A 13,471-nucleotide genomic window follows, 5' to 3' on the forward strand; every position below is an offset into this window, starting at 1 on the left:
ACCCCCCACCTCCAACAAAGTACTTTGCCGCAGGTAGAGATGTAAATAAATATGCATCTACAAGCTCTCTTCACCAAGCTACACACCGCCAAGATAGCGGAAAAGAAAATCTGTAATTGTTGTTCTCTTCCTCCAGTGACCAACGCTGTCTTTGTTGCCGTCCTGCGGTCATCTTTAAAATTTTTCAAATTAAATTCTGGAGTTTTATATGCCAAAACCACGATATGACTATGAGGCACGCTGCAGTGGGGTACTCCGGATTAATTTTGGCCACTTAGGGTTGCAGAACTGCGTTTTTCGTGATATATGTCTTTTCTAAGCAATTTATTTATTCTCTACAGTCGTCTACATGGGGGTATATACATCGCAGTCTATGTGATCCACGTTCCCCCTTTGCTCAGCAGAAGGCCTGTTCACACTGCAACACACATCGAAAGAGCACTACATTCTTCAGGCACAAGCAGTACTAACGCATGCGTCCATTAAAATGTGGCGCAAGCACCCCGTCAGGCGAATATGTGTCCTATCTACCAAGGCGATGCAAGGTTTACAATGGAAAGACAGCTTAACACCTGATTTCCCGTTATCTACACAATTATAACAAATAAGAGCATCTGTGTGGTGTTGTGAAAGTCAGCAGTTCGCTTATTCACACACGTGGTTTTCGGATCGAAAATGATTCAAGATTAGTGACTACACAACCAGGTGCTTAATGAAAAGCCGCCAAAAGCCTTGAGAACAGCAGCCCCCCGATACAGATCACGAAAAATGTCAGTCAGCTTTGCCCTTCCAATGCAGCCGATACTCGCAACCGCGGTCGAATGTTCTTCCATCAGCTCTCAGTGCAGCACGCTTCGTCATCTTTAAAGGGGCTAACAAATGACCCGCTCAATCGTGACAACACGGCAGAGACGTAAGCAATGCGCGCGGAAATAGAAATACCCGGCTTACTTGACTCTGCGGACAGCAGCTATCCACGCTTCTCTCCTCTTCGTTTCGTACCATTTGGCAGGAAATCTGTAGAATTTAACGGGCGGGTGTCTGCCTTTCGTGTTCTGGAGGCTATTATGGCACTGAACGACACAGCAATACTGGGTACCACCAAGCTTGCGGCTTGACGAAGTCGCATTTGACATTATGTACTACGCACACGGCGCACACTACAAAGCACAATGAACGCGCGCGCGCGACCACAGATGTCACATACACGACCCTCGACGTTCGTATCTGCCCGCTAGAGGAGCCATGGGAGCCATAGAAGAGAGCGGACACTCCGCACACCAAGCGGATGGTATTAACATCTTCCGGTTTCGGTTTTGGGCGCGCGCGTTTTGAACATCAGTTGGTACACGCCGCGCCGGCTCCGCTGCTCGGCGCGGCATCCATTTTTTTTTTTCGCTTCTGCTTAACCCCGCGTGGCCTTGGCGTGGAATCTTTTCATTATTTAGCAGAAATGATTGCGAACGACCTTAACAAGACTGCGCCGAATCTATCAGGTGCAATTTTATAAAGAAAACGAAAGACGTCTTCTGAAATGATGAAATGTTTATTTTGCTCTATATAAATGCTTGTTCCGGGCTTCTGCATTCATCCAAAGTTGTGGCACCAGGTAAGTAGCAGTCGTTGCCATACAAAGCTCCACCGGATGCCATCAGCTGAAAGAAAGTAAATGACAAGCATGTATCATTTTGGTATACTGACCTAACAGGAGTATTGCGTGTAGAGGCGAAACGTGCGTAAGTGGTGAATGAGCGGCACTACAGATAAATTCACTTTTACGCACATTTCGCAGCAAAGACTCCTCCCAAACAATGCCATAAAATGTGAAGAAAACATCCGATTTTCAAGCATACCTCCCTTTCCGGGCATTACTTCCTGCGCTTTAAGAGCACAAATACACGGGTGACTGCGCGTTTCCAATTTGGCCTCAGTCGACGCGATGGCACGCCAAGTACACAGAGGTGGCTACAACACAGGCTCAGCCAGACCATGTTACACGCTCGCAGAATGCCTTCTAGTCGCACTCAACACAGATTCGTGGGTGCAAAGCCTGTTTTCAGTCGCTCAGAATACATAAATGTCAAGTTCTTGAGCTCCTCCGTGTTATCTTTTACGCGTCCTGCCGGCGCAAGCAACACTCCCGTGTTATCACTCTCGGCAATCGCTCGTCGCGTTTTCGACAAGCGTGAGTACCGAAATAAGGTATATGTTGTTGCAGGGCCACAAAATGCGTCACAAACTTGTCCCACTAAAATTTAGTACACGCAAAACTAACTCACTATGGCCGGCTTGCTTTTTTGCTAACAGCTTGACAACCCTAGGCGCGGCGAGCATGCCTCAAAATATCCCCAAAAGTTACCAAATGAATTACAATACTTTTTCGGGTCAGAGAATGCGTCACGAACTTCTACCAGTAAGATTCAGTACACGCGAAACTAACTGCGGCACACAGCCGAGCTGCTTTTCGCTAACTGCGCCACTACGCCGAGCGCGGCCACTGTGCTTGAAAAGTACCCCAAAAAGTAGTGAAATTAGTTACAATAATGTCTGGGGTCAGAGAAAGCGCCAAAACTTGTCCCGGTAAGGTTCAGTACACGCGAAACTGCGTCACACAGCCAAGGTGCTTTTCGTCACAAAGCCAGGTGCGGCGAGCGTGCCCAAAAACTACCGAAATAAGTTTTAATTATGCTTGGGCTCATTGAAAGCATTGCCAAATCTTCCAGTACGAATAATTAACTCAAATTAACTTGGCTTGGACGGCGGTGCTGTTTTTCGATAACTGCGTCACTATCACGACCTACTATATAAAGATTTACAGTAGGTCGTGGTTCAGTTATGGTTCAGTTTTGTGGAGTAAGCCTAATTGTGCTTGAAGTGCGTCGCAGACTGTCAAACTAAATTCCTCACCTTGTTGTAGTCCAGTAGCGCAGCGGTGCTGTGCCGAAATGCAGACGGAACACAATGCAAAGAACGCCGGGAGCCCAAAAAACGGGCTACATCCAAAAAAGACGGGTCGCCGAGCACGCGAGTTTCTCATCCGCAGTCGGCCTCGCTCACTCCTGCAGCTTGTCTGGCGCATGACGCACATGACGTATAAACGCGCGTCTGGCGTGCCGCTAGCTTGTTGCTAAGCAACGCAACAAAAATAAGTCGCAAAGTAGAAGTTCATTTACTCGCAAAACTTTTTACTTGAAGAACAAAAAAAATAAAACGTTGTCTGTAAGTTTATTGCACATTCTTTTTTTTTCTCATGCTCGCGTCAACTAACGGATGGAGTTGAAACTAGGCGTGACGTCTTTCCTGTTGCCAGTTTTTGAAGAGGGTCCCCTCTTTTTGAATTTCGTTCGCTATGAGGAGCGATCAGCGCTAGTATTGCAGGCGGAAACGGCGGAAACACTTGAGCTAGAGCATGGAGGTGAGCTAGAGTGTACTAGAATACAGTTGAGTGGGGCGAGAGGCTGAGGCGGCACATGCCTTGCGGTGAGGCGCGCGACGACGAAAAATACTATGGTAGCGCTGCGATCGAACTCGATAGGGCCGTATCGATGTCGCACCGTTGGAAACTGCTGGCCCTGCTGGCATTTCTGCTTGGCGGGATCGTCCGTACTGCTTCGCGCGCTGCTGTTTGGGATAATACCGGCCAAATAGTGTTTATAATTGGATATGAGACGTATTTATGACTTAGGAATAGATGCCTTTCTTTCTCTTCTTTATTTCATTTTACCCATTTATTTTAATGCCGCTCAGTGACTGCGCGTGCATTATGGCCGCAGTGTCGGCTTTCATTTTACTATGGTATTGTACGGTTCCCTTTGGAGAACAAATATTTTTCTTGTTCTTCAAGCAGTATGTATCCCTCGTGTGTATTTTTACGCATATAGTTTTTCATCAGTAGGTCTTGCGAAACGCAGCCGGAAGAAAACATGTAAATGTCCTGCTTGCCGCTTCAAATAAAACATATCGGCCCCATCCGGCGCCCTGTACTCAGATTTACGGGAAGCACTCTGATAGAAAAAGAAAGAAGCACTGCAGCGCAACATACCATTCATGTTTCTGTCTTCCTCGCGTAACAGAACGCGGAGAAATTGGCACTGGTTTTCTTATTGCGGACGGCGGGTCGGCCTGGCAAATTGTACTACATTCTGCATTTTTTCTGCATGCGGACGCTATAGTGGGGAAATAAGTAGCCCTTAAAACCTTCGCTGTTAAGTGGACATGGCGCAGCGCTGCTAAACTCGAGCTCACGGGTCCAAACCAGGTCGCGGAATTCGATTCGTAATTCCGTTTAAGTGCATGTTAAAAAACCCCAAGTGGTGAGAACTGAACAGGGTGCCTCATAAGCATATCGCCAGACGTAAAACGCTAGAATTTGTTCAATTAAAAAAGAACAAGAAAAAAAAGGTAGCGCTGCGTCCTTCGGCTTTTTTCTAGGGGTGCAAACGAAAGAAATTATTCTCAAGTCTGATTACTGAGAAAAAACATATTACTCCTATCTTACATTTCATACCTTCAATGGAATGCCGCTCTCGACTGTACGTGCGCTCAACTAAACAGCTTCTGCAATATAAACGGCTGCTTTCAGTTATCCGGTGCACTATCATATATAAGAACAATATTGAACCATTTAAAGGAACGGCATGCCTCATATACATATATCTGTATCTCATGTACATATTTGTAGATCTGCGATGTTCGTTGAAGAAGATAAGCGTGGTACTACATTGGGAACCCAGCTTTAATGGGTTACAGTCTTGCAGACATGGTTCGCACCATGTCTCACCATGGCACGCGCACGCGACTGTCAAAAAAAAATGTTTTCCTTGCCTGAATCAAGTTTCCAGATTTACAGGCTGTCCCAAAACGGGCAGTTTATATTGACTGAAAGCTAGGAACTTGTTCACAAAAACCGGTTAGCACCCGTGCGTTAATTCTCTCAGGAACTGGTGCGCATCGGCTCAACAGCCACGACTCTCCAGCAGCACAATCATTCGGAATAAGAGTCCTCATTTGCATCACCACCTATCTCACCTTCGAGGCTTCAAAAGTGCTGTTATTTCTTATATTCAAACGCGAACGGCTACTCAATTATTTTTAATAGTGAATTCTGAAGTCGAATACGATCTGAATAGCAAATACCATTATTAGACTGTACGTTTCTACTTCATTTCGCCGGCTGACACGTTGAAGGAGATGCCAGACAAGCCACGGAGATTACTTTTCTAAAGACTTCCTGGTCTCGCCGACTGAGTCTGAGCACATAGGCAATATCTTGTCCCTAACATTGTTGTTCATATCAACGTCCAATAAGTGCCTCAATTGATTCCTTTTCTTGGAAAGTCTATTGGTTCAGCTGGAGGCTGGTGCAGCTTTTAAAAGAAACACGCTTATTCCGGACAGGAGGTCTCACTTTTCAATCAGTGCATTTAGAATATTTTATAATTTTTCTCTTGTATATATGTCGTGGAGATATATGTCTATGTACCCTGAGATTGCTTGCATTTGCATCTCTTCGCGCCGCGCAGTTAATGAACCTAGCTTATCTCACTGTAATATTGTTTTCCTTGATCATTGTCCCTGATCAATATTCCCCCAACAAGAAACACACGTCAAATGACACGATATCAATGACGTTTTCCTACGCAGCTTCATGTTGCAGATAGGCGGCCTATGTGGCAAAAATTAAGAGTTACATTTAGAAAACAATGTTAAAAACAGTTCACCTGGCTAAAACTACAATTGTACCGGCCAACAAGAGTCGCGGGCGCACAAATGCAAGTGCACAGGTTTCTTGCCAAGAACTGGCCGTCCGCCAGCGTCCGCGCAACGAACGCGCGCTCGCTAGCAGACGACGCACTAGACAACGACAGCAAAATTGCAGACGTCGTGTGTTATAAACACATGCCTGAAATATATATATATATATATATATATATATATATATATATATATATATAGACCGTTTCATCGGGCGAGGAGGAAAGGGCACGCGGAGAGCCTTTCCTCCTCTCTGGCTTGGGCGATCCGGCGCGGCGCTGCTTGAAAGTATTGCTGTCGCGTGCTGCGGAACGATTTCGAGATGTTTTAGATCTTACTTTGTGAAATTTACGCCATGTTCGTTGATACAAGGTCGTCAGGGAAGCCTTTCGGTGCATTGGTAACTACTGTAGGCAGAAATATTTCTTGGGGACGCAAAAATGTGACACGCATAATCAGCCGTGGTGTACGAGCATTATCAGTCGCGGTGCGTGTATGTGTTGTTTACTATTTTGCTTAAATAGATTTTAATTCAACAAAGAAAACCGGCGTCTCTGTATTACCAACATTAAATGGTAAATCAGCTCACTGTCTGATGGATTGGCGTAGGCAGTAAAACATAAAACATAAGAGCGCATGCTCGTGCACGGCCAACCTAAGGCAACCACGAAACATCTGAGCGGCAGGCGCTATCAAATATTTTTGATACACTGGCATCGTTCTCACGCATTTCAAGTCTAGTATGCTTGAAATTACCATATGTCTACGCTAGCCTTGCTGCATGAGGGCCATGGCGCTGCTCAACACAGCGACCACTGCGGTTGCTGAGCCAGCATGATACACACATAAGCTCTGTGCTTCGGCATTGCCTTTTTGGCCTGTATACAGCCATAATATATGAGAGGGTTCGCATAAAAAGAATGCGATGGCTATTTTTGAGCGCAAAATTTCCGTAATACGTGTGAGTGCGTCGTAGAGAACTGAACGAACACAACCGAAAAAAAAATTCGGTTATCATCCTCTTTCTCTAAGAAGCCAGAGAAAACGGGCTAACGCCGCACAACGTTTGTAAATATATAACCACTGATGCCGTATGCTTGGACCATGCGCTATACAGAACAAAGATATCTGTAATCCAGCACCTACTACTGCTGTTACGTTTCGCCTACGACGCGCGGTATAGCCGGCGCGGATGCAACGGACGTCGGGGCTTCGTTCAAAGCGGCGGACATTTTGGCCCGTTCAGCGCCGCCGATACGCCTCCCCGCCACGCGCGTCCAGGCATGTTTCAGTGCCACGTGTCTTCAAGTGTGCGTGTGTGTGTGTGTGCATGTTGGTGCCCACGCTTGTCAAAGCGCGGCAGCCGGGGAGAGGAGCTCCCCAAGTGTGTAGCGAGGAGGTCTGACCGGCGCCTGCTCGGCGGATGCGTCACTACACTCGTCTCAACATGTCTCTCAGCGTGTCCGTGCCCCGCCGTCACGTGGCCTCGTCACGAGGCCTTCCTCTTGCCCTCAACTCCGAAAGTATAAGAGCAGCTGCCCCCGGACGCCAAGAGAGAGGCTCCGATTTCTTCCGTTGAGTTACGTGCTCTCCCGTCTCTCCACTTCGGTCGACCTGACCGGCCGCTCTTTTGCGATGTTAGAATAAACAAGTTGTTCTGTTACCAGTCGACTCATGCTTTGCCGGGACCTTCGGATGCTTCCAGTTGTGCCCCAGGCCGCCAGGCCAACGCTACCCTTGGGGCTTGCGACCCATTTGCAACAACTCGTGCTAGCGGTGCGATTGCAATAACGGGAGTCAGCGCCGAGATTCCAACACTGCTTAGGACGCTCGCGCAGTTCGTAAACGGTCGCTTTGCTGGACAAGCTTAATTCAGACTGTAAGGTATGCTGCTATTACTAGCCAAAACTATTTTATTAATGGGTGGAAACCTCATCCATCCAACCAAGTAGTCACGCAATGTAACCTGCAGTGAACAGTTTGAACGCTTGTCAAACAGCACAGCTCCTATCGTAGCAGAACAGTACCCATGCTGTTACGATCGTCGCGTATGTTTTACGGCTCCTAAACCGCAGCTTAGAAATAGAGGATAATACTGCAATAAGGTCACATTAGTGATTGGAACATTTAGAAATACACGATTGATCTCCGAGGCTGATTGTAGGCTCAAATATGCGAGCACACCCCCATCGCGCTGCGTGTTCCGTACACCTCAACGCCAGCAGAAATTCCGGCCATGACGCCTTAAACCACTCCAGCACGCCTCACAGAACCGTTTACCACGTAGAAGACGCACGTCATACTAAACAGACCGCACGACCGCGAAAACAAACGCCAGAACCTACCACCGAGCGTATACCTGCCATGCAAAAGACCGCTTTCACCCAAGCCAGTATGGCGCTGCTCATAGGCGGCGCCACTGCGTTCACAATATGGCGGCGCCTACGAAAAAACGGTCTATACGTGTCAGAAATGTCTTAGTCAAAATTTGCAGTGGAAATAAAGCCCTGTTATAAGAGCGTAAGCGCGCGACCGGTCTCATGGCCCGCAGCGAAATTACCTTGAATATGCCGCGAAGCGCGTCTCCACCCCTATCCAGTCCACTCGCAGCGTCCTCGCAAAGTTTTTCCACAGGCGGCGCCTCAGCGAGAGAGCCGTTCGGGTCACTCAACTACAGTGTACTAGAATAGAATATCCAATTCTAGTACACTGTAACTCAACCATTGAGCCGGTCAGGGAGATTAGGGAGATTTGCCGCACTGTAGCTACAGTGAACTGGAAGCAATTCTAGTACACTGTACTGTAGCCGCGTGTTGCCCGCTCGTGAAACATGTGGCAATCTTCCTTGACCGGCTGCTTTCTGTAGCTGCCGACAGGGGGCGCCACAAGTTTATGCTAGCGCTGTCACATGCAACAGCTCGCATCTCAATAAGTGAAGGCAAATTCGCACTATTTACAGCGAAGCTGTCTATTGCTAGCATCTGGAAAAGTATTTGTCCGAGACGTTGACAAAAACAAATCTTGTGGGCTGATCCTGGTGATAGTGCAGAAACGGTCCAAGCTCAATGGGGAACCAGCTCTAGATAAGCGGCGCGTCGAAAAGAGTGCGTTGCACGCCGCCCTGGCGACGAAACGCGGCATACTCCAGCCGCTCGACCAGACGACACGTCCGCGGCCGTCTCATAGTTCGCATGTTTCCGTTTTCGCGCCGCTTCAAGTGGACAGTATGGACAGTTTTCGTAAAGAAGCTAGCGCTATCAAGTGAAGAAATGACGAAAGAAGCTTTTTAAGCTTTATATATTTTTCACAATGTGTCGCGGCGAGCACGTGCGTTTATTTAACGGTTGCGCCGTGTGCCGTTCCCATGCTTGTGTGGCAGCCTGCCTCGCAAATCGAGCAGCTACGGCGCCGGTCTTGCGTCGCTATGGTTTCGGAAGTATTAGTTGGCCTGAAGACATTCCATACTTCTCTGGTTAGACATAAGAAATTCTGATGTTACTTCGTCACAGCAGTCAATGGAGAAGAAAGCTTTATCGCATCAGCTGACTCGGGCAAGCAATGGTTTGAGTGCTCCGCTGCTTGATCCGTAACAACCCTGGCTACATTTAGCACTAATTACATAAGTTTACCGGATGCATCTCAGCGCCGAGTCCCTTCCGCTTGCGCATTTTTAAAAACACATAGGCGGCTTAGTCGCGCGTGCGCCGGCAGTATGCGCACACAACTCGTATTACAAGGCAGCTTCCCTGCCACATAACTCTTGGCAATGAATGGAAACTATTTACCTTTCGTATCGTTCGCTTGGTGTGGTGGCATTGGAAGGAGCTTGGCGGTGGTATTGCGAAGGAAAAATGGTTGGTACATATGCCGGATGGTGCATTCTATTGCTCATTTTGTTTCCGACGAAATACCGACTGCAGATTCTGCTGTTTGGTACTGGCTGCCACGGCTGACCGTCTTCACTATCGAATAAACCAAGCCCACACGCGAAATTCGATTTAGAAACCAGCCCGACACCGCTTGACAGGGCGACAAGACGGGAACTTACTCCGCTCACCTGACTGCTTGGATCCAACGCCGCCTCCGTTCTTGTTCGTAGGGTTTAGATGGAAAGACGCAGAAGGATACATCCTCCCTCATTCCGACGTAGTTGTGGCACTTGTATACGCAACAGTACCGTCGGCGTCCTTTTGTTGTCCTTCAACTTTCAGCGCACGCAACGCCGCTACCTGTAGCAATTTTCGTGCGCGGGAGCGGCTGCATTGTGCACGTTCTGACCGCCAGGGTGGCACTGCAGGCGTCGTGAAAACTCCAGCGCTGGTTCCCCATACGGCACATACCCCTCTGGGCTCGGCACGGTGTAAGAATAGGTTGGGCTCGGGGTCCCCCTTTAACTGCCCTTGTCACACGTGGTACTCGAAGGGGTCCCAGCATGGATGAAGTTTTTTTTTTTTCGTCCGTGGGTCCCAAGCACAAGGGTAAAAACAAATTATTTGCGGCGAAGCTGTCTATGGCTATAATCTGGGGGAACAAAGTAAAGCCAGTTCCACGCAGTGAAAGCTGTCAAAACAACGGAGCTGGTGGTCGTTTTCTCATGTTTGAACTAGCACTTAGCGCGATTTCCATAAAAGTCTTTTGTCATCGTTGTCGCTTTGCTAGATTCGATGTTCGCTTCTGGACTGCGCACTTTTCGGTTGCGTGACATTGTGATCAAACCACACAACCTGTAGCTATACGCCGACGGTCGAGGAATTCTCTTGAATCATCCATCCTCCGTGGGAGGAATCTCTCTGCGTCGGCGTCTCTGCTTGGCCTCCACCGGCGCTTGGCTTGCGCTTCCCGTTCTCGATCCTCGGAGGTACCGGCTTCCCTCCGCTGGCGCTTTGCTTGGGCTCCTCGCTCTCGAAGCAAGGGATTTGTGCGACGTTGGCGCTGCCGCTCTCGTGCGAGCTCCCGCTGCCGCTAGCGCCGAGCGGAATCCATGGGGAGCGCGCGCGCCGGCGAAGCACCTGCTACTAGACCCCTCCCCCGGCGCGCGCTCTGCCAACACCCTCTAGAGAATTGAAGGCCTTCTGGCTGTACCATCTCCCATTGACCTACGTCACGCAAAACAGGCCCACAAAGAAGTTCCGTGCAGCGCGCTACGAAGCTACGAGCGGCGCACCTGTGTTGAAAATGAGACGCGGAAGACCGAGTGGGCGACGACGGCGATAACAATTCGATTAGTTCTGAGAACCCTGCCGCTCCTTGGATAGTTTCGGGGTTAGAAAAGTCCTGGAGTGCGGCGACATGCTTCCGAGCGCACTTTTTTTCTGGACGTGAACCGTGCATGTAGTCTCTGCGCTTGTGTTGCGATTGCGGTTGTGTCCGGCAAGCCTTCATTGCCGTGGAATGAGGATTACGTTCGTGGCGGGATATGCCTAATAAGTGCTGCGAGCCCAATTGCTAGAGCAACAAATCGGAGCCGAAAAATCATGCATTCGTGTTTCCGCAAGATAAATGACAGAATATTGGGTGCCAATGCTAAGGCAAAGAAGAGAAAAGCTGTAATTCTGTGGAATAAGGCAGCTCTTTCTTTGTAAATAGTTGCACGAATGTTTGGTATCTCCATTGTTAAACTCGTTTGCGGTATTGTAAATATGTGGACTGCGGTACTGTATGCAATAATGCCTCGAAAGCGAAATTATTCGTTTAGAGCCTAATCTAGAGTGGAATAAATACATGTGTCCCGAATGTGAAGAAGGGCACACCAGTGAAGTTGTCATGATATATGTCTTATTGTGCAGTGCTAACGTTTTGCTGAAGAACTTTTGTGGTCGCATGAACGGCAAACTCTTTGACGCCGACGATAAATCAAGGCAAAGAAGCTTCTCTGAAGAAGATGGCAGCACTGCGACTTTTCAATATAAGCCGTGCTCCCTGTCATCATTTACCCGAAATTTTGTATGGACGGACTTTTTAGTAATGCAGCGCGTAAATAGTTTTGCATAAATAAAATAATCTTGGAACACCCTCTGTCCTCTGCAGGCCATCTGCTCAACTATGCCTAAAAAACAAAACAATAACTACACTCTGATTAACGTCGCCCATCAGGGCGCGATCCCTTCATTCAACCCGTATCCCCGAGCACGCCGCCGGCCTCTTCTCCGTGACGTCACTCGCCGAGCGCTCAGGCCTTCTCTTGTCTAGGTGGTGTTGGCTCTGCCCCCTGAACCCCTGCGTGACAACGGACGGCGAAGGCTAGACTTAGAACAGCTCCGCTGTTGAAAGTGTCTCCGAGATGTTCACAAAAGCAACGCGCCGGAGCGATGACCGCTGTTGCCCAAACGCTAGTCTATGAAGATGCGTGTCGAAACGTCAGTGATAAACCGTAATAGTCGAACCAGCCAATAGCTGTATCTCGTTCTCTCTTGACATATGCTTGACGTAGCCAAAATTTCCCTAGCGACCTTATCACTTGCCCCTTGGACTCGATGTGGGTAAGACCCGTGTCGCTCGCTCCGTAGAGGAACAGTGCGCCTTCAAGGAGAACCGGCGCGTTCAACACCGCGAATGGATGCGAAAGACACCAGAAGCCGAACGCGCAGCGCCCCAGGGGACATGCTGCGGCGAATGGTGCGGGCCCATCGACTTCGAGTGACCGTCCCCTTACCGATGAAGAACGTGCCCTAATTTAAAATATAATTAAACAAAACCAACAAGTTCGCTGGTCCTCCATCTTCACATAGTGGAAGGGCTCTGATTTTTTTCTTAAAAACCAGGCTATTAACTATTGTGTCAGGCACGTACCCAGGATTATTTTTCGGGGAGGAGGAAGGGCAACCCAAGGTCATTTTTCAATGCAAATGAGGGGTGGTGGTACCTTTACTAGTGTAAATGTGAATAATGCTCACTGTTCGCCATAAAACACGTAAACCCGCAAAAGAGGAATGAACTGAGGTGTATCTCGCAGGTGTATCTACAGCCAATGCCTGTGAGATAGACCTCTGCTTTTCTTGACAAACAAGGAACCCCATCAAATGGACTCGCGCAGGAAGAACACTGCCAAGAATAAGTAAACAAGCGAAAGTGTAAAATAAAGACTTGAACTAGCGTTTTTTTTTTTTTTCATTTGCAAATGGAAGAAATACAGATAAATATATATTAGCGGAACAATTCCAGTTCTTTCGGATTCCTCGTTTATTGCTCTACCAACTTAAGTGCCAAAACCGACTCGTATTGGTATTTGGGAAGTTGCGTAACGATGCCTGGCTGTCAGTCTCGTACAACCGCATAGAGCTCAGGACGTTAAAACCCCTCGATTCAAAAGGAGCACCAACCACTTCGCTTCTCCTTCGCTCTACTTCCGCGTTCGGCGCAGCTTCTACAGTGGCGCCGCCTATGTCGACCCTGCCGTAGCAGACGACGGCTAACGCGCTACCGGAGGAAATCCGCGGGAAAGTTTGTTCGAGCCCTAAGGAGCAGTTTTTGGGGTGATATTTTGCTTCGTCAGTCGCTAACTGGGCCTAACAATGTCGTGTTGGAACTGTGCAAAATAAAAAAGAGGAAATGACCATTATTTAAGGTGTAAAGCGGCCGCACGATGAGAGTTCGTGCTGCTGAAACATGACGCATGCACACAGTGTGCTCAAATACGCGCGTAATTACCTCAGTTTCAGGGTTTGTTGATTGTTAGCTATATAGGTTGTGTTTACCTAAGTATGTGTAGCGAGCAGGA

General features: G+C 48.3%; 1 protein-coding gene and 1 long non-coding RNA gene across 2 annotated transcripts in view; both read right to left on the reverse strand.

Annotated features, from left to right (window-relative positions):
* LOC126540045 (uncharacterized) overlaps positions 1-1,238 on the reverse strand; it is a 178,513-nt gene extending 177,275 nt beyond the window's left edge. The window contains exon 1 of the mRNA XM_072286556.1: positions 952-1,238. Coding sequence (XP_072142657.1) covers positions 952-1,136 — 185 coding nt within the window. The 5' untranslated portion in view covers positions 1,137-1,238. The remainder of the gene's footprint in view (positions 1-951) is intronic.
* A 289-nt stretch (positions 1,239-1,527) lies between these two features.
* Positions 1,528-3,146, reverse strand: LOC126540061 (uncharacterized). The gene is made up of 2 exons (XR_007601458.3): positions 2,908-3,146; positions 1,528-1,655 (listed from the first exon to the last, which is right to left on the reverse strand). It is a non-coding gene; the product is annotated as an uncharacterized lncRNA (long non-coding RNA).
* Positions 3,147-13,471: the final 10,325 nt, after the last annotated feature.

Source organism: Dermacentor andersoni, chromosome 2 (assembly GCF_023375885.2).
Source record: "Dermacentor andersoni chromosome 2, qqDerAnde1_hic_scaffold, whole genome shotgun sequence".
Classification (NCBI taxonomy): domain Eukaryota; kingdom Metazoa; phylum Arthropoda; class Arachnida; order Ixodida; family Ixodidae; genus Dermacentor; species Dermacentor andersoni.